Genomic DNA, 22,093 nt, shown 5'->3' with positions numbered 1-22,093 from the left:
GCTGTGTGCCTATTTCCATTACAAGTAATTTGGAATAAGGAAAAGTGGAAAGAAGAGAGTTCTTTAATTAGCAATTTGGAGGAATAAATGATTGTAAGTTCTCTACCATGTTTGGTCGGACGGGACAAGTAGCAAATAGAATATTCACAAGGCAAAAACTGAAGGAGGAGAAATTTCTCACCTGGTCGTAGCCTCATCTCCGTAAGATGTGAATTTTGGAATGAGAAGAAAGTCAAATCTCTTGTATAAGAGAAGTTTTATTTCTTGGAGACCTACAATTCAGAGGGCCACAAGAAATGGAAGTAAGGGCCTGAGTATCAGATAATGAATTTGAACGAGGTATAAGATTATCTACCATTCTAGGTCACAGAGGACCAGATAGCTTGAATGGCTGGTGGCTCAAAAGAGTTGAGATAAGAAAGTTGTTCCATGTTTTTCCTTCTGTTTTAGTCAACCCAACCAAAGTTCATAAGGGTCACTCTAAATCAAAATATACAACTCCCTTAACCTGTAGTCACACACTCCCCAGGAAACAAACGAGCTAGAATGCTATCTCTGTATACATTCAAACAAATGTTATACACGAATAAGACAAATCCATGAAAACGAGCAGCGGGCCTGGTCTTCAGACCCTTCTTTATTAGCAGCAAATAAAATATACCATAAAACCTTGGTTTGCGAGCATAATTTGTTCCGAAACCATGCTTGTAATCCAAAACACTCATATATCAAAACAAATTTACCCATAAGAAACAATGGAAACTCCACAACCCACAAACTTTAATACAAAATACTTTAAGTACTTGTATTGCAAGACGTCACTCATTTAGAACAGTCACTACACTCCCGCAGCGCCAGAGAGAGAAGAGCCATCGGCTCAGTTGTGATGATGTGACGCGCGTATACTGTATGTACTCGTATTGCAAGACCTCGATCGTTTTGAACAGTCACTATACTCCTGCAGCATCGGAGAGAGAAGAACCATCAGCTCAGTTGTGATGATGTCAGTGGCGTACCAAGGGGGGGGGTGGTCCGTCCCGGCGAAGGCACTCAGCGGCATCAGCGCCCCCCACCTCTGCGACGGCACTCAGCTGCTGAGTGCCGTCGCTGTTGCAGCCCAGGAATTTTCCCAACCTGGCCGGCTGTGCACCCCCTCTAAGGCTGCACCCGGGGCGGACCTCCCCCCTTGGTACGCCACTGGATGATATGATACGTGTATACTGTATGTACTCGTATTGCAAGACCTCGCTCATTTCGAACAGCCACTACACTCCCGCAGTGTCAGAGAGAGAAGAACCATCGGCTCAGTTATGATGATGTGATGCGTGTATACGGTATGTACTCATATCGCAAGACCTCGCTCGTTTAGAACAGTCACTACACTTCCGCAGCGTCAGAGAGAGAAGAACCATCGGCTTAGTTGTGATGATGTGACGCGCGTATACTGTATGTACTCGTATTGCAGGACCTCGCTCGTTTCGAACAGTCACTGCACTTGCAGTCAGAGAGAGAAGAGCCATCGGCTCAGCTGTGTTGATGTGACACGTGTATACTGTATGTACTCGTATTGCAAGACCTCGCTCGTTTAGAACAGTCACTACACTCCCGCAGTGTCAGAGAGAGAAGAGCCATTGGCTCAGTTGTGATGTGTGTATTATAATGTATGTACTTGTATTGCAAGACATTGCTTGTTTATCAAGTTAAAATTTAATGAAATGTTTTGCTTGTATTGCAAAACACTTGCAAACCAAGTTACTTTCAATCCAAGGTTTTACTGTATCTACAAATAGTCTAAAACTGTCACATCAATATATGGCTCAAAACAGGCAGGCTCTGCTCTCTTTCTTGAATTTGGCTTCTTCTTGTGCAGAGGTGACTTTGTGGATACATGAATAAGGCTCAGGTCTCTGACACTGCATGGCCTTTGAAATGAATAAACTGTCCAGCCTCAGAACCCCTGCCACACCGACCAATAAAAGTGTGGAAGCACCTTACAGGCGGGTGTACCTCATCAGCATTAAAAAACAACAACCCTGCTCAACTGGACTTCACCCCAAAAGAGCCTTGTGCAATGCAGAGAACAAAGGTCGTGAAAACAAGAAAGCTGGAAAAGTAAAACTTGAATACTTATCCAATTAGGAAATCCACCACACATCGACGGTGGCCAACGTTTCGCCAGTATCGGCTGCCTCAGGATGTGATGGTATATACGGATTCCCACATTCGCACTCTGCTTAGCGTCCCGGCGTTGTCACATTCTTGGGTGCCAGGGACTGAATTTACTGCTTCATGTTTTAAGGCATGCTAATGCATATGTATCTCTAGTTCTTACATTACATTACATTATAGATTTCTATTCCGCCATTACCTTTCGATTCAAAGCGGATTACAATAAGAGTTGTGGAGGGAAGGGTTACAAAGTTAGATCAGAGGTAGTTTCTGAGAGAGGGAAAGGTAGGATCAGGGATAGGTGAGGTGATCATGGTATTAGGCTTTACTCAGGAATTTCTTGAAGAGTATAGTTTTTATATCCTTTCTGAACCTCTTGTAGTCAGGAGTTGATGTCAGTAGGATGGAGACTTGATTATTTAGTCTTGCTGCTTGAGTAGCTAGTAGGCCGTCGTAAAGTTTTTTTCTGTTTTACTTCCTTGATTGTGGGGTGAGTGAAAGGGGGGGGTGTTTTTCTATGCCTGGTAGAGGTAGTTTGGATAAAGCGTTTGTTTAAGTAGGTTGGGCTTTTCCCGTTAATAGTTTTAAATAGTATACAGTAAAATTTGAATTGTATTCTTTCTTGGATTGGAAGCCAGTGTGAGTCGATGTAGGCCTCCGTGATGTGATCATATTTCTTCAAACAATTACAAACAAAACACATCACCCTAACAGGAGAGCTCCATCAGACAGAAACCCTAACCACCAAACAAGCATTCAACACCCCATAACAACTACGGTACATAGGGAAGAAGAGCAACACAACCTAAAATCCAATCTCACCAGAATACAAAATCTGTATTTGAGTTGGTGGGAATGTTGGGTAGATTGTTTGCTTCTACCTTACAGCTGGGTGAGGTTGGGTGACTGGATGGACCATTCGGGTCTTTATCTGCCGTCATCTACTATGTTGGGCAAACAAGTATAATTTGTTATGCCAGTAAAGTTTCCTGTATCAGAAAGCCTTTGTATAGTGGTGCAGTAAGTCCCAGTGGCCTCTAGAGGGCATTAGTGTTCTATTCTCTCCATTGTTTGCTTTTCCCAGCCGAGGATAAGGATGTTTGAACTTTAAGACCCTTCTACCAATATTTATTTATTCTCGTTTTACAAAACTTCTACTTTTATTTCCCATAATTGAATTTCAGTTCAGTATTTCTGTTCTGCTTTACTAGAAACCAACGTGCAGGAGCAGAAAACAGATGTTAAAAAGAGAATAAACCACTCGTATTAAATCAACACAGTCGCAATAATGCCAGCTGCTTTTAGAATTCAATATAAAGCAGTTATGAGTTGTCATCAATTTCTATACAGTACGATCCCTAAATTTTTAAAGAATGTCTAGTTATCAACCAGTAAGATCACTGCGTTCTGAAAACTCTGCGCTGTTGAAGTCAAATGTCAGCCCAAAATATGTAGAAACCAATGCAATGAGCTTCTCATGTGCAGGAGCAAAATTGTGGAATTCTCTTGTAGGGCAAATTCAAAAATGCAGTGAGTGGGGGGGGGGGGGGGGGGGAGGGGAGGCATTTAGAAAGTTACTTAAAACACAATGTGACCTTCTTTGCTTGCTAATTTTCTGAAAGAATTGAATCCTTCTGTTTTATTTGCTAATTTGTTTTAAAATTTGTCTTCATTTATTTTAAAATTTTATGTATGTAACAGTTCTGTAAACCGTTTTGGTTTAAAACGGTATAGAAATCCTCTATAATAAAACCCTAAGTGTGCATGCGCACTTATAACGTTGTGATCCTTGTGACTCTGTGGCCGTGTTCGATTTGCAGCATGTAGCGGCTTGCAGCACGTGCGGCAGTGAGAGCAATGGCAGGAGGGTGTCCTTTGAGGTGCTACGAGGCATCCGGCTGCTACTGCTGCACAGGGAAGTGGAGGGGAAGAGGGAAAAGGGGCTGCTTTGGGGGGAGAGGTGTGCTGGGGGGCAGACAGCAATCTTGGCTTGCTCGGGGGGGGGGGGGGCAGAGAGAGATAGGCAAGGGGCCAGGGAGAGAGAAAGAGAGACAGACAGAAAGAAGTAGAGGGGGAGAGGGAAAAGGGGCTGCTTTGGGGGGAGGGGTGTGCTGGGGGGCAGGCAGTAATCTTTGTTTGCTCGGGGGACCAGAGAGAGATAGGCAGGGGGCCAGGGAGAGAGAAAGAGAGACAGACAGAAAAAAGTGGAGGGGGAGAGGGAAAAGGGGCTGCTTTGGGGGGAGGGTTGTGCTGGAGGGCAGGTAGCAATCTTGGTTTGCTCGGGGGGGGCCAGAGAGAGATAGGCAGGGGGCCAGGGAGAGAGATAGAGAGACAGACAGAAAGAAAGACAGACAGACAGACAAGGGGGCCAGGGAGAGACACAGACAGAAAGAATGACAAACAGACAGAGGGCCAGAGAGACAGACAGACAGACAGCGGTCAAGGAGAGAGAGACAGAAAGAAAGAAAGAAAGAAAGACAGACAGACAGCGGCTAAGGAGAGAGAGACAGAAAGAAAGAAAGAAAGACAGACAGCGGCTAAGGAGACAGAGAGACAGACAGATACATCTATTCTAGTACCCGTTAATGTAACGGGCTTAAAGACTAGTTTTTAATAAAAATTGAATATAACAAAACATCTGTACCAGTCAATCACCCATGGAGGGAAGTCTCCTAGTGCCCCTCAATGTAATTTTCCTTGAGCTACTACTAACCCCCCCCCCCCCTATAAACCAAAGCCAAATCCTAAAATACTTGAGCTGAGCATTGATCTCATAAGCTACAGGAATTTCACGGAAAACCAAATTCTTAATACTTGTCTAAAATCCCCATGAAACGTTAGGATTCTAATAGCTGATGACACAGAATTCCACAAACTTGGATCGTTATCTAATGCAGACTTCTTATATTTATCCTGCAATTTTAACTGTTTTTGTGGCAGTATTTGCAGATATATTTCTTTCCTATAGATGAGTACAAAGATATTCCAGGTCTAACCCGTGTACAATTTTCACTACAAATAATCAAAGTTCCAACAAGATCCTCTCCCTTAAAGGGACCTAGAAATCCGCCCTCCTTTGGCTGCGTGAATGCTGGATCTGGGACTGGCTGTCGCAGAGGATTACAGCAAGGAACCCTGCTGGTGGGAGCCCAGCTGTGCTTAAGGTCAGTGGTATGCACGCACATGACCACATGTCTGCGATGGAAATATGATAGCTGATGAATCATGTGATCAGTTGGTGTATGTAGAGGGTTAGGGTGAGGAATAACTGTTCCAACAGAGAGTCTGGTTAAAAAAAAAAAAAAAAAAGGAATATATATATATATATTTCTTGCAATTCTCTTAGAAAAAAAAGAAAGCACCAACTCAGCAAGTGGGAACCTGGGCTCTGTCCTCTGAGCCCCATTGAAGACAGGCTGCCGATAGGCGCACAGATGCTTCTGATTGCAACCCAGCAAATCTTTTAATAAAAACATTCCCGTGTGAAGGACAAAAAAGGGAGAGAAACTTGTTATGGGATAACTGTGTCCTGGAGGACTCAGGGAGAATATGGAGTTGGTGGTTAGGGGCTCAGGAGTGCAGAGATCTGGGCAGGGGACATTTGAAGAATGCTTGCAGGACAAGAAGGATGAAACTCCTTTGGTGTACAGGAGGAGCTGGTCCTTTCCCACGAGTCAGGGGGGCCAAGGAGCTTCCAAAGACTTCCACCCATCCCCATCCATTTGGGTAAGGAACCTGCTGTTAAACATATGGGTTTTAAGAAAGGTTTGGATAATTTCCTGGAGGAAAACTCCAACGTCTGTTATTGAGAGAGACATGGGGAGAGCCAATGCTTGCCCTGGATCGGTAGCACGGAATGTTGCTACTCTTTGGGGTTCCGGAATCTTTTTACTCTTTGGAAATTTGCATGGAATGTTGCTACTATTGGGGGTTCCAGAATCTTGCCGTTCTTTGATATTCTGCACGGAATCTTGATACTCTTTGTGGTTCTAGAATCTTTTGTTACTCTTTGGGATTCTGGAATGTTGTTACTCTTTGGGGTTCCGGAATCTTTTTACTCTTTGGAATTCTGCATGGAATGTTGCTACTATTGGGGGTTCCAGAATCTTGCCGTTCTTTGATATTCTGCACGGAATCTTGATACGCTTTGGGGTTCTAGAATCTTTTGTTACTCTTTGGGATTCTGGAATGTTGCTACTCTTTGGGGTTCTGGAATCTTTTTACTCTTTGGAATTCTGCATGGAATGTTGCTACTATTGGGGGTTCCAGAATCTTGCCGTTCTTTGATATTCTGCACGAAATCTTGATACTCTTTGTGGTTCTAGAATCTTTTGTTACTCTTTGGGATTCTGGAATGTTGCTACTCTTTGGGGTTCCGGAATCTTTTTACTCTTTGGAATTCTGCATGGAATGTTGCTACTATTGGGGGTTCCAGAATCTTGCCGTTCTTTGATATTCTGCACGGAATCTTGATACGCTTTGGGGTTCTAGAATCTTTTGTTACTCTTTGGGATTCTGGAATGTTGCTACTCTTTGGGGTTCCGGAATCTTTTTACTCTTTGGGATTCTGCATGGAATGTTGCTACTATTAGGGGGTTCTAGAATCTTTTGTTACTCTTTGGGGATCTAGAATCTTTTGTTACTCTTTGGGATTCTGGAATGTTGCTACTCTTTGGGTTTTGGCCAAGTACTAGGGACCTGGATTGGCCACCATGAGAACGGGCTATCGGGCTTGATGGACCATTGGTTTCACCCAGTAAGGCTGTTCTAATGTTTTTATAACTGTTATACTTCTAACCAGTCTCCAGCTGAAATTGTAATATTGCAGAATTACCTGGAAAGACCAGAGAAGAAAAGTCTTATCTTAACTAGGTCCATTTTTTCCCCTAGTGAGTAAAGCTCTTAAAGTGTGAGACTTCTCATAGATACACTGTCTGAAATCTTTGCCTCAGGGCATACCCTGCCTGCGCCATGCAGAAAAGACATCTGCTAATGCCACTCCAGGATTTGAGAGTCCTTAGGCTTTGACTTGGCTGAATGCATGATTGTTCCTGCTTAGCAGAAAAGGATGCATAAATTTCCAAAATAAAATTCTTACCTATTATCTGTATTAGTCTATCATTCGACTCCAAACAACTAAACAATTTCTCATCTTGTAACTGTGACACGCGTGCTTGAGGACACGGCATTCAATAATTTCTGATGAACTGTTCATTGGCATAGAACCAACTGTGGTAGGGGGAAGGTATTTCCCTGTCCCTGGAGGCCTACTCATCTAGTTTTGTACCTGATGAAGTGGAGGGTTAAGTGACTTGCCTGAGATCACAGGGAACAGCAGTGGGCTTTGAACCCTGGTTTTGCTGGTTCTTAACCATTAAGAAGCTCCTGTACTCCAGTATAAGCAAATTCAATGCAGACACTAATTGCGTGATTTGCAATTTCACATGCCAAGTTAATCTATTCATATTATAAGCAGGGATCTCAAAGTCCCTCCTCGAGGGCCGCAATCCAGTCGGGTTTTCAGGATTTCCCCAATGAATATGCATTGAAAGCAGCGCATGCACATAGATCTCATGCATATTCATTGGGGAAATCCTGAAAACCCGACTGGATTGCGGCCCTCAAGGACTGGAGTTGCCCATGTCTGGTCTAGGCCAGGGATCTCAAAGTCCCTCCTCGAGGGCCGCAATCCAGTCGGGTTTTCAGGATTTCCCCAATGAATATGCATTGAAAGCAGCGCATGCACATAGATCTCATGCATATTCATTGGGAAAATCCTGAAAACCCGACTGGATTGCGGCCCTCAAGGACCGGAGTTGCCCAAGTCTGGTCTAGGCCAGGGATCTCAAAGTCCTTCCTTGAGGGCCGCAATCCAGTCGGGTTTTCAGGATTTCCCCAATGAATATGCATTGAAAGCAGTGCATGCACATAGATCTCATGCATATTCATTGGGGAAATCCTGAAAACCCGACTGGATTGCGGCCCTCAAGGACCAGAGTTGCCCATGTCTGGTCTAGGCCAGGGATCTCAAAGTCCTTCCTTGAGGGCCGCAATCCAGTCGGGTTTTCAGGATTTCCCCAATGAATATGCATTGAAAGCAGTGCATGCACATAGATCTCATGCATATTCATTGGGGAAATCCTGAAAACCCGACTGGATTGCGGCCCTCAAGGACCAGAGTTGCCCATGTCTGGTCTAGGCCAGGGATCTCAAAGTCCTTCCTTGAGGGCCGCAATCCAGTCGGGTTTTCAGGATTTCCCCAATGAATATGCATTGAAAGCAGTGCATGCACATAGATCTCATGCATATTCATTGGGGAAATCCTGAAAACCCGACTGGATTGCGGCCCTCAAGGACCAGAGTTGCCCATGTCTGGTCTAGGCCAGGGATCTCAAAGTCCTTCCTTGAGGGCCGCAATCCAGTCGGGTTTTCAGGATTTCCCCAATGAATATGCATTGAAAGCAGTGCATGCACATAGATCTCATGCATATTCATTGGGGAAATCCTGAAAACCCGAATGGATTGCGGCCCTCGAGGAGGGACTTTGAGACCCCTGTAATATAGAGTGTTATGTATATATTGGTTTTTGAAATGGGCCTTTTTATGGGTTTTTGGCAAATCTGCAAACACGATAAAGCCTGTTGCATGATGTCTGAGAACAATTCCCTCCACTGCGTGCAAATTTATCTCATGAATATCCATTATGGATATCCTGAAAACCTGATTGGTTGGAGGTTAGGTTTGGGAACCTCTGTCCTATGACACAGTCAGCTTTTGCAGTATCTGGCTCGTGGCGTGAGGGGTTAAACCCTAGTCGCTCTCAGTTGTTTGGTGAAGCTCTGTGATGTCGTTGTGCAAAGTCCGGATTCAGTGGAAGCTTTTCTGGACCTGCATTTATGATGACATGGGGTAGGAACCCTGGTCCTTGAGATACTACTGCATGCAGGTTTATCTCATGCATAGTCATTCATACAATATGGTGAGATAAATGTCTTATAGCTTCACCTCAATTCATTCCCCTCACACGTGAAACTAAAATTACCTACACATTCCTCAGTCACTCTTGTTGTGTATGAGTCCTAGCGATTTGATGAATCACGGATCTAAAAAGAAAACGGTTTCATGCTAGTCTGGAAAGGTCCTCCAGCGTCGTCCCCATGGTTGGTTTCAACATGTCCAGCCATCTGGTTGCAGATCACCCTCTTGGCCTGGTTCCTTCGGTCCTTCTCCAGTGATCTCTCTCTTCTGACTGTATGACCAAAATAAGACAGTCGTAACTCCATCATTTGGGCTTCGAGTGACATAGCCGGTTTGATCTTTTCCAGAATCGATTCGTTCGTTCTTCTGGCGGTCCACGGCATGCCTACAATCCTTCTCCAGCACCAAAGCCCAAATGAGTCCATCTTCTTTCTGTCTTGTTTCTGTAGTGTCCAGCTTTCGCCTCCGTAAATGACCACTGAATCACTGTACTATAGTCAGATTTTCTAAACTCCAAATTGTCTATATAAGCCTTATCATTTAATTATATGTGAGAGGGGAGTGCATAGTCATTAGGGATATCCTGAAAACCCATGCAGTCCTCAGGGATTAGACGTTCCCCATTCAGGGTTTGATCAGACTTAGGAGTAGCTTAATGGTGAGAACAGGATACTGAGAGCAAGAAAAGTCAGATTCACATCCCAAGGCCAGATTCTGTATATGGCGCTGAACATTGAGGCCAGCAGCGTGCCTGATTTTAAGGCCAAATGGGATCGGCACATGGGATCTATTCACAGGGCAAAGGTAGGGGAGGGACATTAAGGTGGGCAGACTAGATGGGCCGTGGGCCCTTATCTGCCGTCTATTTCTATGTTTCTATGTTTCTATGTTTATGTTTCTATTTGGCATGTGGGATCTCTTCATGGAGGTAGTTAGGGGTGGGTGGGCCATTAGGGTGGGCAGACTGGATGGGCCGTGGGCCTTATCTGCCGTCTATTTCTATGTTTCTATGTTTCTAACATAGTAACATAGTAAATGACGGCAGATAAAGACCTGAATGGTCCGTCCACTCTGCCCATATGTTATACTCAATATCTGCATGAAGCCTATATGTATTCTATAAAAGGCACCTGACCTTTATAGAATACTAACATAGCATGCAGGTTTGGCCTAAGTTTGGGTGCTGGACTTACGCCTAGTTCAATCAGCTGTAAGACCTATGAACAATCAGACAAGGAACACAAGCACGTATTAGATCTAACGCATAAACCAAGGGCCTCTTGTACGAAACTGCGCTAGCCGCAGTTTCGTAGCAGAGGGGCCAAGCGATAGTAACAATCTACAGAAAGTATGCATGTGAAGTGCTCCGTCAGAGGAACTTTGACTCTGAGGTTACAATTGGTGCTAACGAACGTGCTCCATAGGCTGGAGACCCCTGGCAGAAGGGGAAAGAGCTGGCTTGTGCTAACGGATATGGCATCTCTTCAGGAGAATGGCCACAAGGATGGTCTCAGGACTTAAAGATCTTTCATATGAAGATCGTCTGAGCAGTCTGCGCTTATACTCGCTCGAGGAGCGCAGAGAAAGGGGGGACACGATAGAAACTTTCAAGTACATAATGGGCCGCATCAAGGAGGAGGAGGAAGTCTTCACTCTTACGGGTCCCACGGTGACAAGAGGTCATCCGCTAAAACTTAGGGGAGGAAGATTCCATGGGGACACCAGGAAATACTTCTTTACCGAGAGAGTGATTGATAGATGGAATGGTGTTCCACGTCACGTAGTCGAGGCTAGTAGCACGCTCGACTTCAAAAGATGAGGGGACAAACATGTGGGGTCACTACAGAGGTATGATAGGGGATAGTTTCTCGAGGATAGAAGGGATCATGATTGGGCAGACTTGTTGGGCCGTCGGCCCTTTTCTGCCGTCAAATTCTATGTTTCTATGACCTAGGGCTCCTTTTACTAAGCTGTGCTACACGGCTAACGCCTCCATGGAGCTAACATAGTAGATGACGGCAGATAAAGACCCAAATGGTCCATCCAGTCTGCCCAACCTGATTCAATTTTAAATTTTTTTCTTCTTAGCTATTTCTGGGCAAGAATCCAGAGCTCTACCCAGTACCATACTTGGACTCAAAGCTCACTCCAGCCCATCCACACCCTCCCAGCCATTGAAGCCCTCCCCAGCCCATCAGACTACGGACTTTTCCTCCAGGAAATTGTCCAAACCTTTTTTTATTTTCCGCGTGGCGCGGGGGTTAGCTCGCGCTAATCTTCAGCACACCTTAGTAACAGGAGCCCATTATCTTAAAAACTGAGAAACACAGTAGCTTTGTAAAGGCCATAGTTGGCTTCGTAAAAAGGAATTCTATACCATAAGTTTAAAATTCAGCAGCATGAAAATGATCAATGCCAAAAATAAATCATTTTTAGTCCCCATTTTAGAAACACAGCTCTTGTAAAACTATAAAAATGATTTTAGTACTGATTATTTGTTTTCAATAAATGGTTACAATTAAAACATGTATTTTTACATCAGAAAAACGTGGTCCTCGGACCACAGTGTCTCTCAAATGTCCTTGAAATGTTTTGGGTCATTTGAAAAAGCAGTCAGTTCTGTGTTTGGCTTTGATAAATCAGTGAGGTGTTTTAATGATTTTTAATCAGTTGCTTAGTTTTATGTTTTCTTAAAAAAAAATAAAAAATTAACATCTGTTTCTTAAAAGGGAGCTGAAGTAACATGGTTTTTGCTTAGATGTGCTTCGAGCTGAGTCGGTCCAGCGGATGGCCACTAGGATGGTCTCCGGACTCAAGGGTCTCTCATACAAAGAAAGACTGGGCAAATTGCAGCTCTATACTCTAGAGGAGCGCAGGGAAAGGGGTGACATGATTGAGACATTTAAATACGTCACAGGTCGTGTCGAGGTGGAAAACGACATATTCGTTCCCAAGGGACCCTCGGTCACAAGGGGGCACCCGCTTAAACTCAGAGGAGGGGAATTTAGTGGTGACACCAGGAAGTACTTCTTCACAGAAAGGGTGGTGGATCATTGGAACAAACTTCCGGTGCAGGTGATCAGGGCCACCAGCGTGCTCGACTTTAAGAATAGATGGGACAGCCACGTGGGATCCCTACGAGGGTCGAGCTAAGGAACTAAGTCATCAGCACTCAGACTTAATGGGGTGGGTCAGTAGAGTGGGCAGACTTGATGGGCTGTAGCCCTTTTCTGCCGTCATCTTTCTATGTTTCTATGTTTCTAATCTAAATGCCAGTTTTGCAATAGCTAGGTAGTACTATTGCCTTAATAAATTTGAAAATGGGCAAAAAAAAAAAAAAAGAAAGAATGGGCAGAAGCCCATTGCTTTCGGTTTCTGAAAACCTAGGGTTACTAGACGTCCGTGAAAACCCAGACATGTCCTCTTTTTAGAGGACTGTCCGGACTCCCGGACGGACTTTCCAAAGCCCAGCATTTGTGGCCACGGGCCCGGATTTTACTTCCGTAAAATCTGGTAACCCTATGCCTGATATTTCACTACCCTAACAATGTGATGTCATAGCATGTGACGTCATAATATATAAGCATGGAATTAAATTTAATTGATTGGTCATTCATCCTAGAGATAAATAATTAGGCTAACTAATTCTGCAACGGTTTTCATTGTATTAACGTCACAGTACGCTGAAATCTGAAGAAAACACTAACTATTTTCACCATTAAATTAAAATTTCAAACTGCTACAGATAAATTTTATCATAGGTCAGACACATGACCCATCCAATAGTGTTGACTCATGTCCCGTTGACCCATTGTCAGCTCTGGCCACAACCTTGTTGGGTTTTCGAGATTTCCACAATGAATACGCTTGAGATCTATTTGCATACAGTGGAGGCAGTACACGGAAAACAATCTCATGCATATTCATTGTGGAAACCTTGAAAAGCCAACAGGGTTTTGGCTCTTGCTCACTCCAGCTATTGCAACGCCAACTACATTCTCTGCTATCATTGCTCTAGGGGATTGAACTAAATCTCTGCCTCCTTCCACCAGTCTCAGACCATGAACTATGTGGGCCAGCTTGCTGAGAGCGTGTTTGTGACGGTGAAGGAGCTGTACAAGGGCCTGAACCCCGCCACCCTAACTGGATGCATCGACGTGCTGGTGGTGAGGCAAGCAGATGGATCCTACCAGTGTTCGCCTTTCCACGTGCGCTTTGGGAAGCTCGGCGTGCTGCGTTCCAGGGAGAAGGTGGTAAGTGAATCTCTGGGAATGGGGGTGAGAATTTGCTGCCGGAGAGATCTTTGTGAAAGCAACGAGGTCGTGCACCAGGTTAGAACTTTCCAAAAGGGAGAAGCGGGGCACATTTTAGAAGGCGAATTGCTGGCGATAAGAACATAAGAAGTGGCCTCTGCAGGGTCAGACCAGGGGTCCATCGTACCCAGCAGTCCGCTCCCGCGGCGGCCCATCAGGTCCATGACCTGTAAGTGATCCTTTGTCTAAAACCCTTTAATCCCCATTTTTTTTCTTCTATCTATATCCTTTGATGATTCTATCTCTACCTCTATCTATATCCTTCAATCCCCGTATCTTTCAGGAACTTGTCCAATCCCTCTTTGAATCCCCTTAATGCACTCATAGAAACATAGAAACATAGAAGATGACGGCAGAAAAGGGCTACAGCCCATCAAGTCTGCCCACTCTGCTTACCCACCCCCTGTCTATGCCCTAATGACCCAATTTCCTTATCTTGACCCTGGTAGGGATCCCACATGGGGATCCCATTTATTCTTAAAGTCTGGCATGCTGTCTGCCTCAATCACCTGCACTGGAAGCTTGTTCCAATGATCAACCACTCTCTCTGTGAAGAAATACTTTCTAGTGTCGCCATGAAATTTTCCGCACCTGAGTTTGAGCAGGTGCCCTCTTGTGGCCGAGGGTCCCTTGAGAAAGAAAATATCAACTTCCACTTCGACACGTTCCGTGAGGTACTTAAATGTTTCGATCATGTCTCCCCTCTCCCTACGTTCCTCAAGAGTGTAGAGCTGTAATTTGTTCAGTCTCTCTTCATACGAGAGACCCTTGAGCCCCGAGATCATCCTGGTGGCCGTCCGTTGAACTGTCCTATCACATCCTCCGGAAGCGCATTCCAGGTGTCCACCACCCTCTGAGTGAAGAAAAATTTCCTAGCATTGGTTCTAAACCTGTCCCCTTTCAATTTCTCCGAGTGCCCCCTTGTTCTTGTAGTTCCCAAAAGGCTGAAAAATCTGTCCCTTTCTACCTTCTCTATGCCCTTCATGATCTTGTACGTCTATATTATGTCTCCTCTGAGTCTTCGCTTCTCCAGGGTGAAGAGCCCCAGCCTTTCTAGCCTCTCTGCATATGAAAGGTTTTCCATACCTTTTATCATTCTTGTTGCTCTTCTCTGAACCCTCTCAAGTATCTCCATGTTCTTCTTTAGGTACGGCGACCAATATTGGACACAGTACTCCAGATTTGGTCGTACCATCGCGCGGTACAGCGGCATGATGACTTCCTTCGTTCTGATTGTAATACCCTTCTTAATAATACCCAGCATTCTGTTTGCCTTCTTCGAGGCTGCTGCGCATTGTGCCGTTGACTTCATTGTTGTGGCCACTAGTACACCCAAGTCTCTTTCAAGGTTACTTCCCTCTAGTACTAATCCCCCCATTTGGTAGCTGAACATCAGGTTCTTTTTCCCTATATGCATGACCTTGCATTTCCCTACATTGAAGTTCATCTGCCATTTATTCGCCCACTCCTCGATTCTGTTCAGGTCCCTTTGTAGGGTGTTGGGAAAGTTAAGAAAAATGGGAGGACATTTTAGAAGTTATGTTGTGGCTTTAAGGCCAGTATATCAAACGCAGGGGGCAAGGTGTGAACAGACCAAAACTTTACACATGAATTTCCCATTTTTTAATTTTTTTTTTTAAATAAATCTTTATTCGTTTTCAAAAATTACAACAAGTGTACAATAAACCATCAGAAATATATTAATTAATCACTTGACAATCTTATTTGTAATCTTCAAAATACATAAATATAAAAGAATCCCACCCCTCCCTCCCATATACTAATAATTAACAATTATCAATTCTTATCATTCATACTCCCACCCTCCCTCTATCTTTTCTAATACTGAGGTGTTTAAGATGTCTGATCATTAGAATAAATAATCAATGGCCCCCAAATCTTTTTAAACTTATTATAATTACCTTGTTGTATAGCAAGCACCCTTTCCATGTTATAAATATGGCATACTGAATTCCACCAAAAAGTATAATTTAGTTTAGTATAATCTTTCCAATTTCCTGTAATCTGCTGAATGGCAATCCCTGTTAATATTAATAAAAGTTTATTATTATTCGCTGAAATTTGGCTTTTAAATAAAATAAATGTTTAATATGCCACGACTTCACAAAGTTTGTGAGACCCTGCTATAAACAGTGCCTAGCAGGGCCTAATTTACAGGTGCCGCTCTGTGCGGTTGAGGCCTTGCTAGGCATCCCTGAGGTAAGCACCAGTAAATTTCCCAGCGTCTACCTCCAATGCCTAGCGATGCCTAAGTCAACCACGCCTAGTCTCTGCCCCTAATTACACCTACTTTTCAGGTAGGTGTAGTTAGGCCTCGCAGGGTGCCTCAACTTAGGTGTTGCTGGGCGTCACGCAGACATCTGCACGCAACCAAAATTCATTATTAAAATGCTTTTTAAAAATTGGTTCTTAATGGTGAGTTCGACTACCCCAACAAAAGAAGCTGTGGAGTCTGATGTTGCTGATGTAGGGCTTTATTAGAACAAGAAGATAATCCACAATCTTAAAAACCATGAAGTACCTTAGGCCAATGAAGAGGACCCAACAGGGCCTGTGTTTCGGCCAAAAAAGGTCTTCCTCAGGGGTCCAATAGAATGAATGCGTGTATGAATATGACATGGTTTGAAGACTTGTACAGTGCTATGCATAGTGAAGCTTAACTTAGATAAATCTAAGTGTATACCTCCAGTGTCAGCGTTATCTAACCACAAGTTTAAACTGTGGATGTTTAGAGGGACAAGTATGTTCCAAGCAGTGGACGAAGGTGAGCAAAATCAAAGTGGCAGACAGACTGCCCGCAATAATAAACTTAATGTGAAGATAATGATAATCCTGAATCAATGTGAATATCTTAATACGTGTGAAATGACCAAATCTCTGAAGAGACCATTTGGTACATAATTTTTCCTCCTCCTAATTGGCGTTCATGTCTAGTCTCTGCAGCTATTCATTTGAGGATACCTGCTCCCTTACCTTCATAATTCTTCCCCAGTTGTCTTGTCGTTTCACACTTATTAATAACGCCAATAATTGTATATATTCCTGTCAGTTTTTTGTTAGATGGTAATAAATTCAAAGCCCATTTGTTCTTCCTCATATATGCTGGCGTTTGTAAGCAATGTTGATGGGTTTTAAGAATGTTTCTGTTCTACCGTTTCCATGAGTTTTGGAAATTTGCGCAGAAAGGAAATTGTCAATCATAGAGAATGACATGGTGACAGAATTTGTTACCATCACCATGGATAACCACAGGAAACCATCCCATATCATTCTTTAGTGTCTACCTCAATCTCAGTCCTTCTACACCAGTGGTCTCAAACATGCGGCCCGGGGGCCACATGCGGCCCTCCAGGTACAGTTTTGAGGCCCTTGGTATGTTTATCATAATCACAAAAGTAAAATAAAACAGTTTCTTGATCATATGTCTCTTTAGCTATAAATTACAATATTATTAAGACTTGGCCAAAAGGAAAGATTAATAAACTATAAAGAGTTTTACCTCATGCAAAATTGTCATTTCTTTAACAAGACATTAACTATTTTTTCTGAGGCCCTCCAAGTACCTACAAATCCATAATGTGGCCCTGCAAAGAGTTTGAGTTTGAGACCACTGTTCCACACCATCTTTAGTCAATACAAGTCTTGAGGATCAGTGGCTGGGCCCATTTATACTCTGATTCTTATGTGAGCCAAGTATAGGATAATGAAGCCATTGTGACATCACTGATGAGGTTGGCTCTTAGGTATTGGTGGAATGAGACTGTCATTATTTAATGTCTATCTCAACCTCAGTCCTTCTACACCAGCATTCTTCAATGCTAGGCTTGAGGGTCAGCGGCTGAGCCCATTCATACTCTGATTCTTTCCTCTGCTCCTTAAAGAATGACATGGAAATGGTTTCCCATGGTTAACCGGAGAGACAGTTCTATGATGTTAATCTGAGGAAGGGGCGTGCTGTGAAACATGAAAAATGGAGGCACATTAGTTGCAGAGCCCTGAAGAGTGGTTTGTCAACATTGATAATATAAAACCAGCATTTTCATTTCATGAAAGTTTCAATTCAACTTTGATTTTGAAGCCTAGTAGTCACTGACAAGTACGATGTGACTGTCTCTAGGATTTAAATAGCTTTTTGGTTCATTCTTTCATTGTGCCCTTCGATTGATTTAAATAGGTTGTGTTCTTGCTCTGTTGTATTGCCTCTTTTCAGGTTGATATTGAGATCAACGGTCTGCCGGTAGATCTACGCATGAAGCTAGGGGACAATGGAGAGGCCTTTTTCGTCCAAGAAACTGAAACCTCAGAAGTAAGCTGAGTGGATGGTTCCATCTCTGGACACTGTAATTAATCAGCTAGAAAGCCAAGGCTGCACATTTCCCTGAGCACATGAGTAGGAGCACCTGGGTCTCCAGAGGACACCAACATCCATGCGTCTTAGCATGAGAACAACAAATCCAGTCCTGCTGAAAACCATAGCTGTCATTCCAAAAACCCTTTTCCATAAGCAAACAGTATCACAAACTAACGTTACCCAGAGTTTTTCTCATCTGTATCACATTCAGAAGTATTCAAATGAGAATTTGTTTAAAAAAAACCTATAAAACACCAACTGTGCCATTATTCGTTTCCAAAAGACACTACGAATGCCTCTGGTTTCTATAGTGCTGCTTGATCGACACAACACTTCACAGGGACACACAGGAAAAAGTTCCTTCTCTGTAAAGTTCACAGTCTAGTCAAGACACACATCCAAGACAAATAGGTTACAGAGAACATGTAGCCCTGGGGTAGTGTGTGGACAAAGCTTGCTGTTCAGGCAGGGATAGGCACTCTGCTCCCTTGACTACTGGTGGCCATATTGGGCAGAGGTGGAGGGTAGGGTTACCAGATTTTCCGTTTGGGTGGCATCAATTTCAATGAGTTATAAATCAAAGGCATCTTTAAATAAAAAAAAACATTTTAACTTGCCCTTAAATTGATTGAGAGAACTTCCTTCTGCCTGTGATTTAAGACTGTAAAGTACTAATTAGAGTATGACACGGGGACAAATTTTTCCCTGTCCCGGTGGGAACTCATTTTCCCATCCCTGCAAGTTCTTTTACTGCCCCTGCCCCATTCCTGCAAGCTCCGTCCTGATCTGCGCAAGCCTCAAACCCTTTGAAATCATAAGTGTTTGAGGCTTGTGCGTTTAAGGCAGTGCTTCCAGGAATGGGGCCAGGACAGGAACTGGGATAAAACTCGCGGGGACGGAGAAATTGAGTTCCTGTGGGGAAGGGAACAAATTTGTCCCCGTGTCATTCTCTAGTGTTAATACCATATAGTAAAGGAGGGCTTACAATCCTATAGCCATACAGCTCTGGCACCCTGCTCACCCGCAGGGTCACTTAGGGGTCCTTTTACAAAGGCGTGCTAACCAATTTACCGTGTGCTAAATGCTAACGTGTCCATAGACCAGGGGTGTCAAAGTCCCTCCTCGAGGGCCGCAAACCAGTCGGGTTTTCAGGATTTCCCCAATGAATATGCATGAGATCTATTTGGATGCACTGCTTTCATTGTACGCTAATAGATCTCATGCATATTCATTGGGGAAATCCTGAAAACCCGACTGGATTCCAGCCCTCGAGGACCGGAGTTGCCCACCCCTGATCTAGTCACTTGACTCCTTATTCACCTAAGACAGGGGTGTCAAAGTCCCTCCTCGAGGGCTGCAATCCAGTCGGGTTTTCAGGATTTCCCCAATGAATGTGCAATGAAAGCAGTGCATGCAAATAGATCTCATGCATATTCATTGGGGAAATCCTGAAAACCCGACTGGATTGCGGCCCTCGAGGAAGGACTTTGGCACCCCTGCCTTAGACTATAATGGGTGCATTAGTGTTTAGCGCGCTAAGAGACTTAACATGCCTTTGTAAAAGAGGAGGGTTAATTTTTCAATACCATTTCAGACAGCTTGATGTCATGTAAGCAGTGACCTTGTTTTTTGGGGTTCATCTTGTGTAACAGGAGAAAGTTCCCGCTCATCTGAGTACCTCCCCACTTCCACTTCAAGATTCAGACTGTGCAGACTATCTGCCGGCCAGAACCTGCCAGGATCTGTTCACCTCCCAGTTTAGCCCGATTAAAGATCCAGAAGCAACAGGCTCTGACACTTCTGTACGGAAGAAGAAGAGGCGTAGGAAGAAGTCCAAAGCGAAGGAGAGCCCGAAGAGGGACGACACGGAGATATCTTCAGACGATGAGACGGAGAATGAGATCGGTCTGGACGATAAGCACAAAATCTTGGCCACCAGGTGAGATTTCCGTCTTCAGTTTCAGTGGACTGAGTGCGTTACACATCTGCAGTTATGAGCGGGATTCATTCGCGTCCGGGTTGGTAACGCTAGCACGGAAAAAAACCCTGCGAATTACTGAGTCCATGAATCGCAAACGCAAATTCACGGGGGTATACTGTAGACAGAAGAATTCTGGATCTGGCAGGTGAATACAAATCCAAAAGGAAGGAGAAAAAAAACCTTCCTCCGCCATGAGCAACAACTTCAATATGTACCTTGTGACTGCGTCAGCTCCCCCCCCCCCCTGCACATGCTATATCTGGGTGCTGCACATAAGAAGTGACTTCAGAGGGAGAGCCGCCGGGGTCATAAGGAGCACGTTGAAGTTGTTACTTGCGATGGTGAACAACTAGAAGTACGGGGGAATGGAAGGGGAAGGTTTGGTGAAGGAGCGGGGGAGGGGCTCCTCTGTTCACTATGCTACTGTGACACGGGAATGAGCAATTGTGAATAGATGGACCAGAGCTAAATAATAAAACCCTGATGCAGAGTGACCTGACAGCTTCCGTGAGTCAATCCTCGGTAGCGTATTATGGGTAGGAGACAGCCGGGGGGGGGGGGAAGGGTGCCCCCCGCACGCACGCTCCTTCCCACCCCCCATTCCACACTTGTGCTGTCCCTCCCCACCCTCACATTCCTTCTCGCACCAGCGTTGGATTTCCCTCTGACATCACTTCTTGGCCCCCATGACCCGGAAGTGATTCAGAGGGGAAGCAGGCTGGTGCGAGCAACAGGCAGAAGTTGTCCGAGCTAGCGAGGATAATACAGAGCTAAGTTTTGTTGTTGGGTTTTTTGGTTTTTTTTTTTTTACATTTTCACTTATATTTTTAAAAATATTTTTGCACTAATTTTGGTGAACCTGGGATTATATCTTCTTATCTCTTCTGTAAATAGAGTTTATTCATTTGTATCCCACTTTATACAAAGCGGGCCACAGCAAATGCATACACAAATCTCCCCCCCCCCCCTTTTTACTAAACCGCGATAGCGTTTTTTAGCTCAGGGAGCCACGCTGAATGCCCCGCACTGCCCCAGACACTCATAGGAACTCTTTGAGCGTCGGGAGCAGGGCGGGGCATTCAGCGTGGCTCCCTGTGCTAATAACCTCTATCGCGATTTAGTAAAAGGATTTAAGTATTAAAAAACTCTAATACATACACAATACATACTTAAGACAAAAACAAGTCAACGACCAGCGTTCAAATATACACAGTAGGGTTAATTCCCATATTTCATCTTACAAAACAGATGCCCTTTTAGTAACCATTTAAAATGATATAAATCTCCTTGCTGCTATGATATGGGGAGCTCTTTTATATGTTGGCCAATAATTGTTTCATAAAGATATTGTGATAGATACTTGTGTGGTTTTTGATTGTTGATGTTAAAAGTTGGATACCTGAAGTCTGAACAAGTTTTACTTGGTGCTATATTGAAAATATGCATGTTTATAGAATGTTTATAGGTGCTTAATTCTTTTTTTTTTTTTTAAGAATTTTTTATTCATTTTTTATAACATACATCAAGTGTAACAGGGAATATCATTTGAATTGTAAAACATCACTTGAATTGCTATAATATCATCTGAAAATCATGAAATTTAACCACCCTTCCATCCCTAATACATCAAAAATATTCATATATTATATTATATATTATATGATTTTTAAAAAAAATTTTTTTAATTCATTTTCAGAAATTACAACAAGTGTACAATAATCACTCAGAAATATATTAATTAATCACTTGACAATCTTATTTGTAATCCTCCAAATATATAAATATAAAAATATATTATATGATTTAATAAAATATAAAAAAATGCCATCCCACCCACCCATTCCCAACCCCTCATTTCAACAGATTAAATTACAGTTTCTGGTGGAGTTTGTATGTCATACACATAAAATGGAAAGAACATTAGCAATACAGAGAGGATATTTTGGTAAATTTCAAAAGGTTTGGGGACCATTAACAGATTTTTGTAATGAGCAATAAACATTTTCCCACAATAAGATAGGTGCTTAATTCTTATGGTTATGACATGCATGTTATAATGCACTTTTTGTAAGATCTGAAAATTTAATCAAGAATTATGAAAATATACCGTGCTGAAATTCCAGTATACCAAAATGAGAACTTGATCATACAGTCTCTCATCCGTTCAAAATCACAACACATTTCATATTCTGTTCGTTTCAGAAACACACCTGTAAGGTGTGTGACTTTGACCATTATTTTAAAGCCTGACCTGAATGGTACCATCCATTGAAGTTGAGA

The 22,093-nt window shown here is 43.4% G+C and overlaps 1 protein-coding gene across 4 annotated transcripts in view; it reads left to right on the top strand.

Moving 5' to 3' along the window:
- The window catches only part of LPIN3 (lipin 3), a 71,367-nt gene that overhangs the window by 2,102 nt on the left and 47,172 nt on the right, over positions 1–22,093 (top strand). For 2 of the 4 annotated variants that reach the window (XM_033914537.1, XM_033914540.1), the window contains exons 2-4: positions 13,200–13,400; positions 17,692–17,787; positions 19,485–19,771. In XM_033914537.1, the coding sequence (XP_033770428.1) occupies positions 13,209–13,400; positions 17,692–17,787; positions 19,485–19,771 (575 nt within the window). In that variant the 5' untranslated portion in view covers positions 13,200–13,208. Of the gene's footprint in view, positions 1–5,137; positions 5,334–13,165; positions 13,401–17,691; positions 17,788–19,484; positions 19,772–22,093 lie in introns of all 4 variants that reach the window. The other 2 variants (XM_033914538.1, XM_033914539.1) reach the window with 2 other exon arrangements.

This window comes from Geotrypetes seraphini, chromosome 11 (assembly GCF_902459505.1).
Source record: "Geotrypetes seraphini chromosome 11, aGeoSer1.1, whole genome shotgun sequence".
Classification (NCBI taxonomy): Eukaryota; Metazoa; Chordata; class Amphibia; order Gymnophiona; family Dermophiidae; genus Geotrypetes; species Geotrypetes seraphini.
The sequence above is the reverse complement of the archived record's forward strand: the minus strand, read 5'-3'. Positions and strand labels throughout refer to the sequence as shown.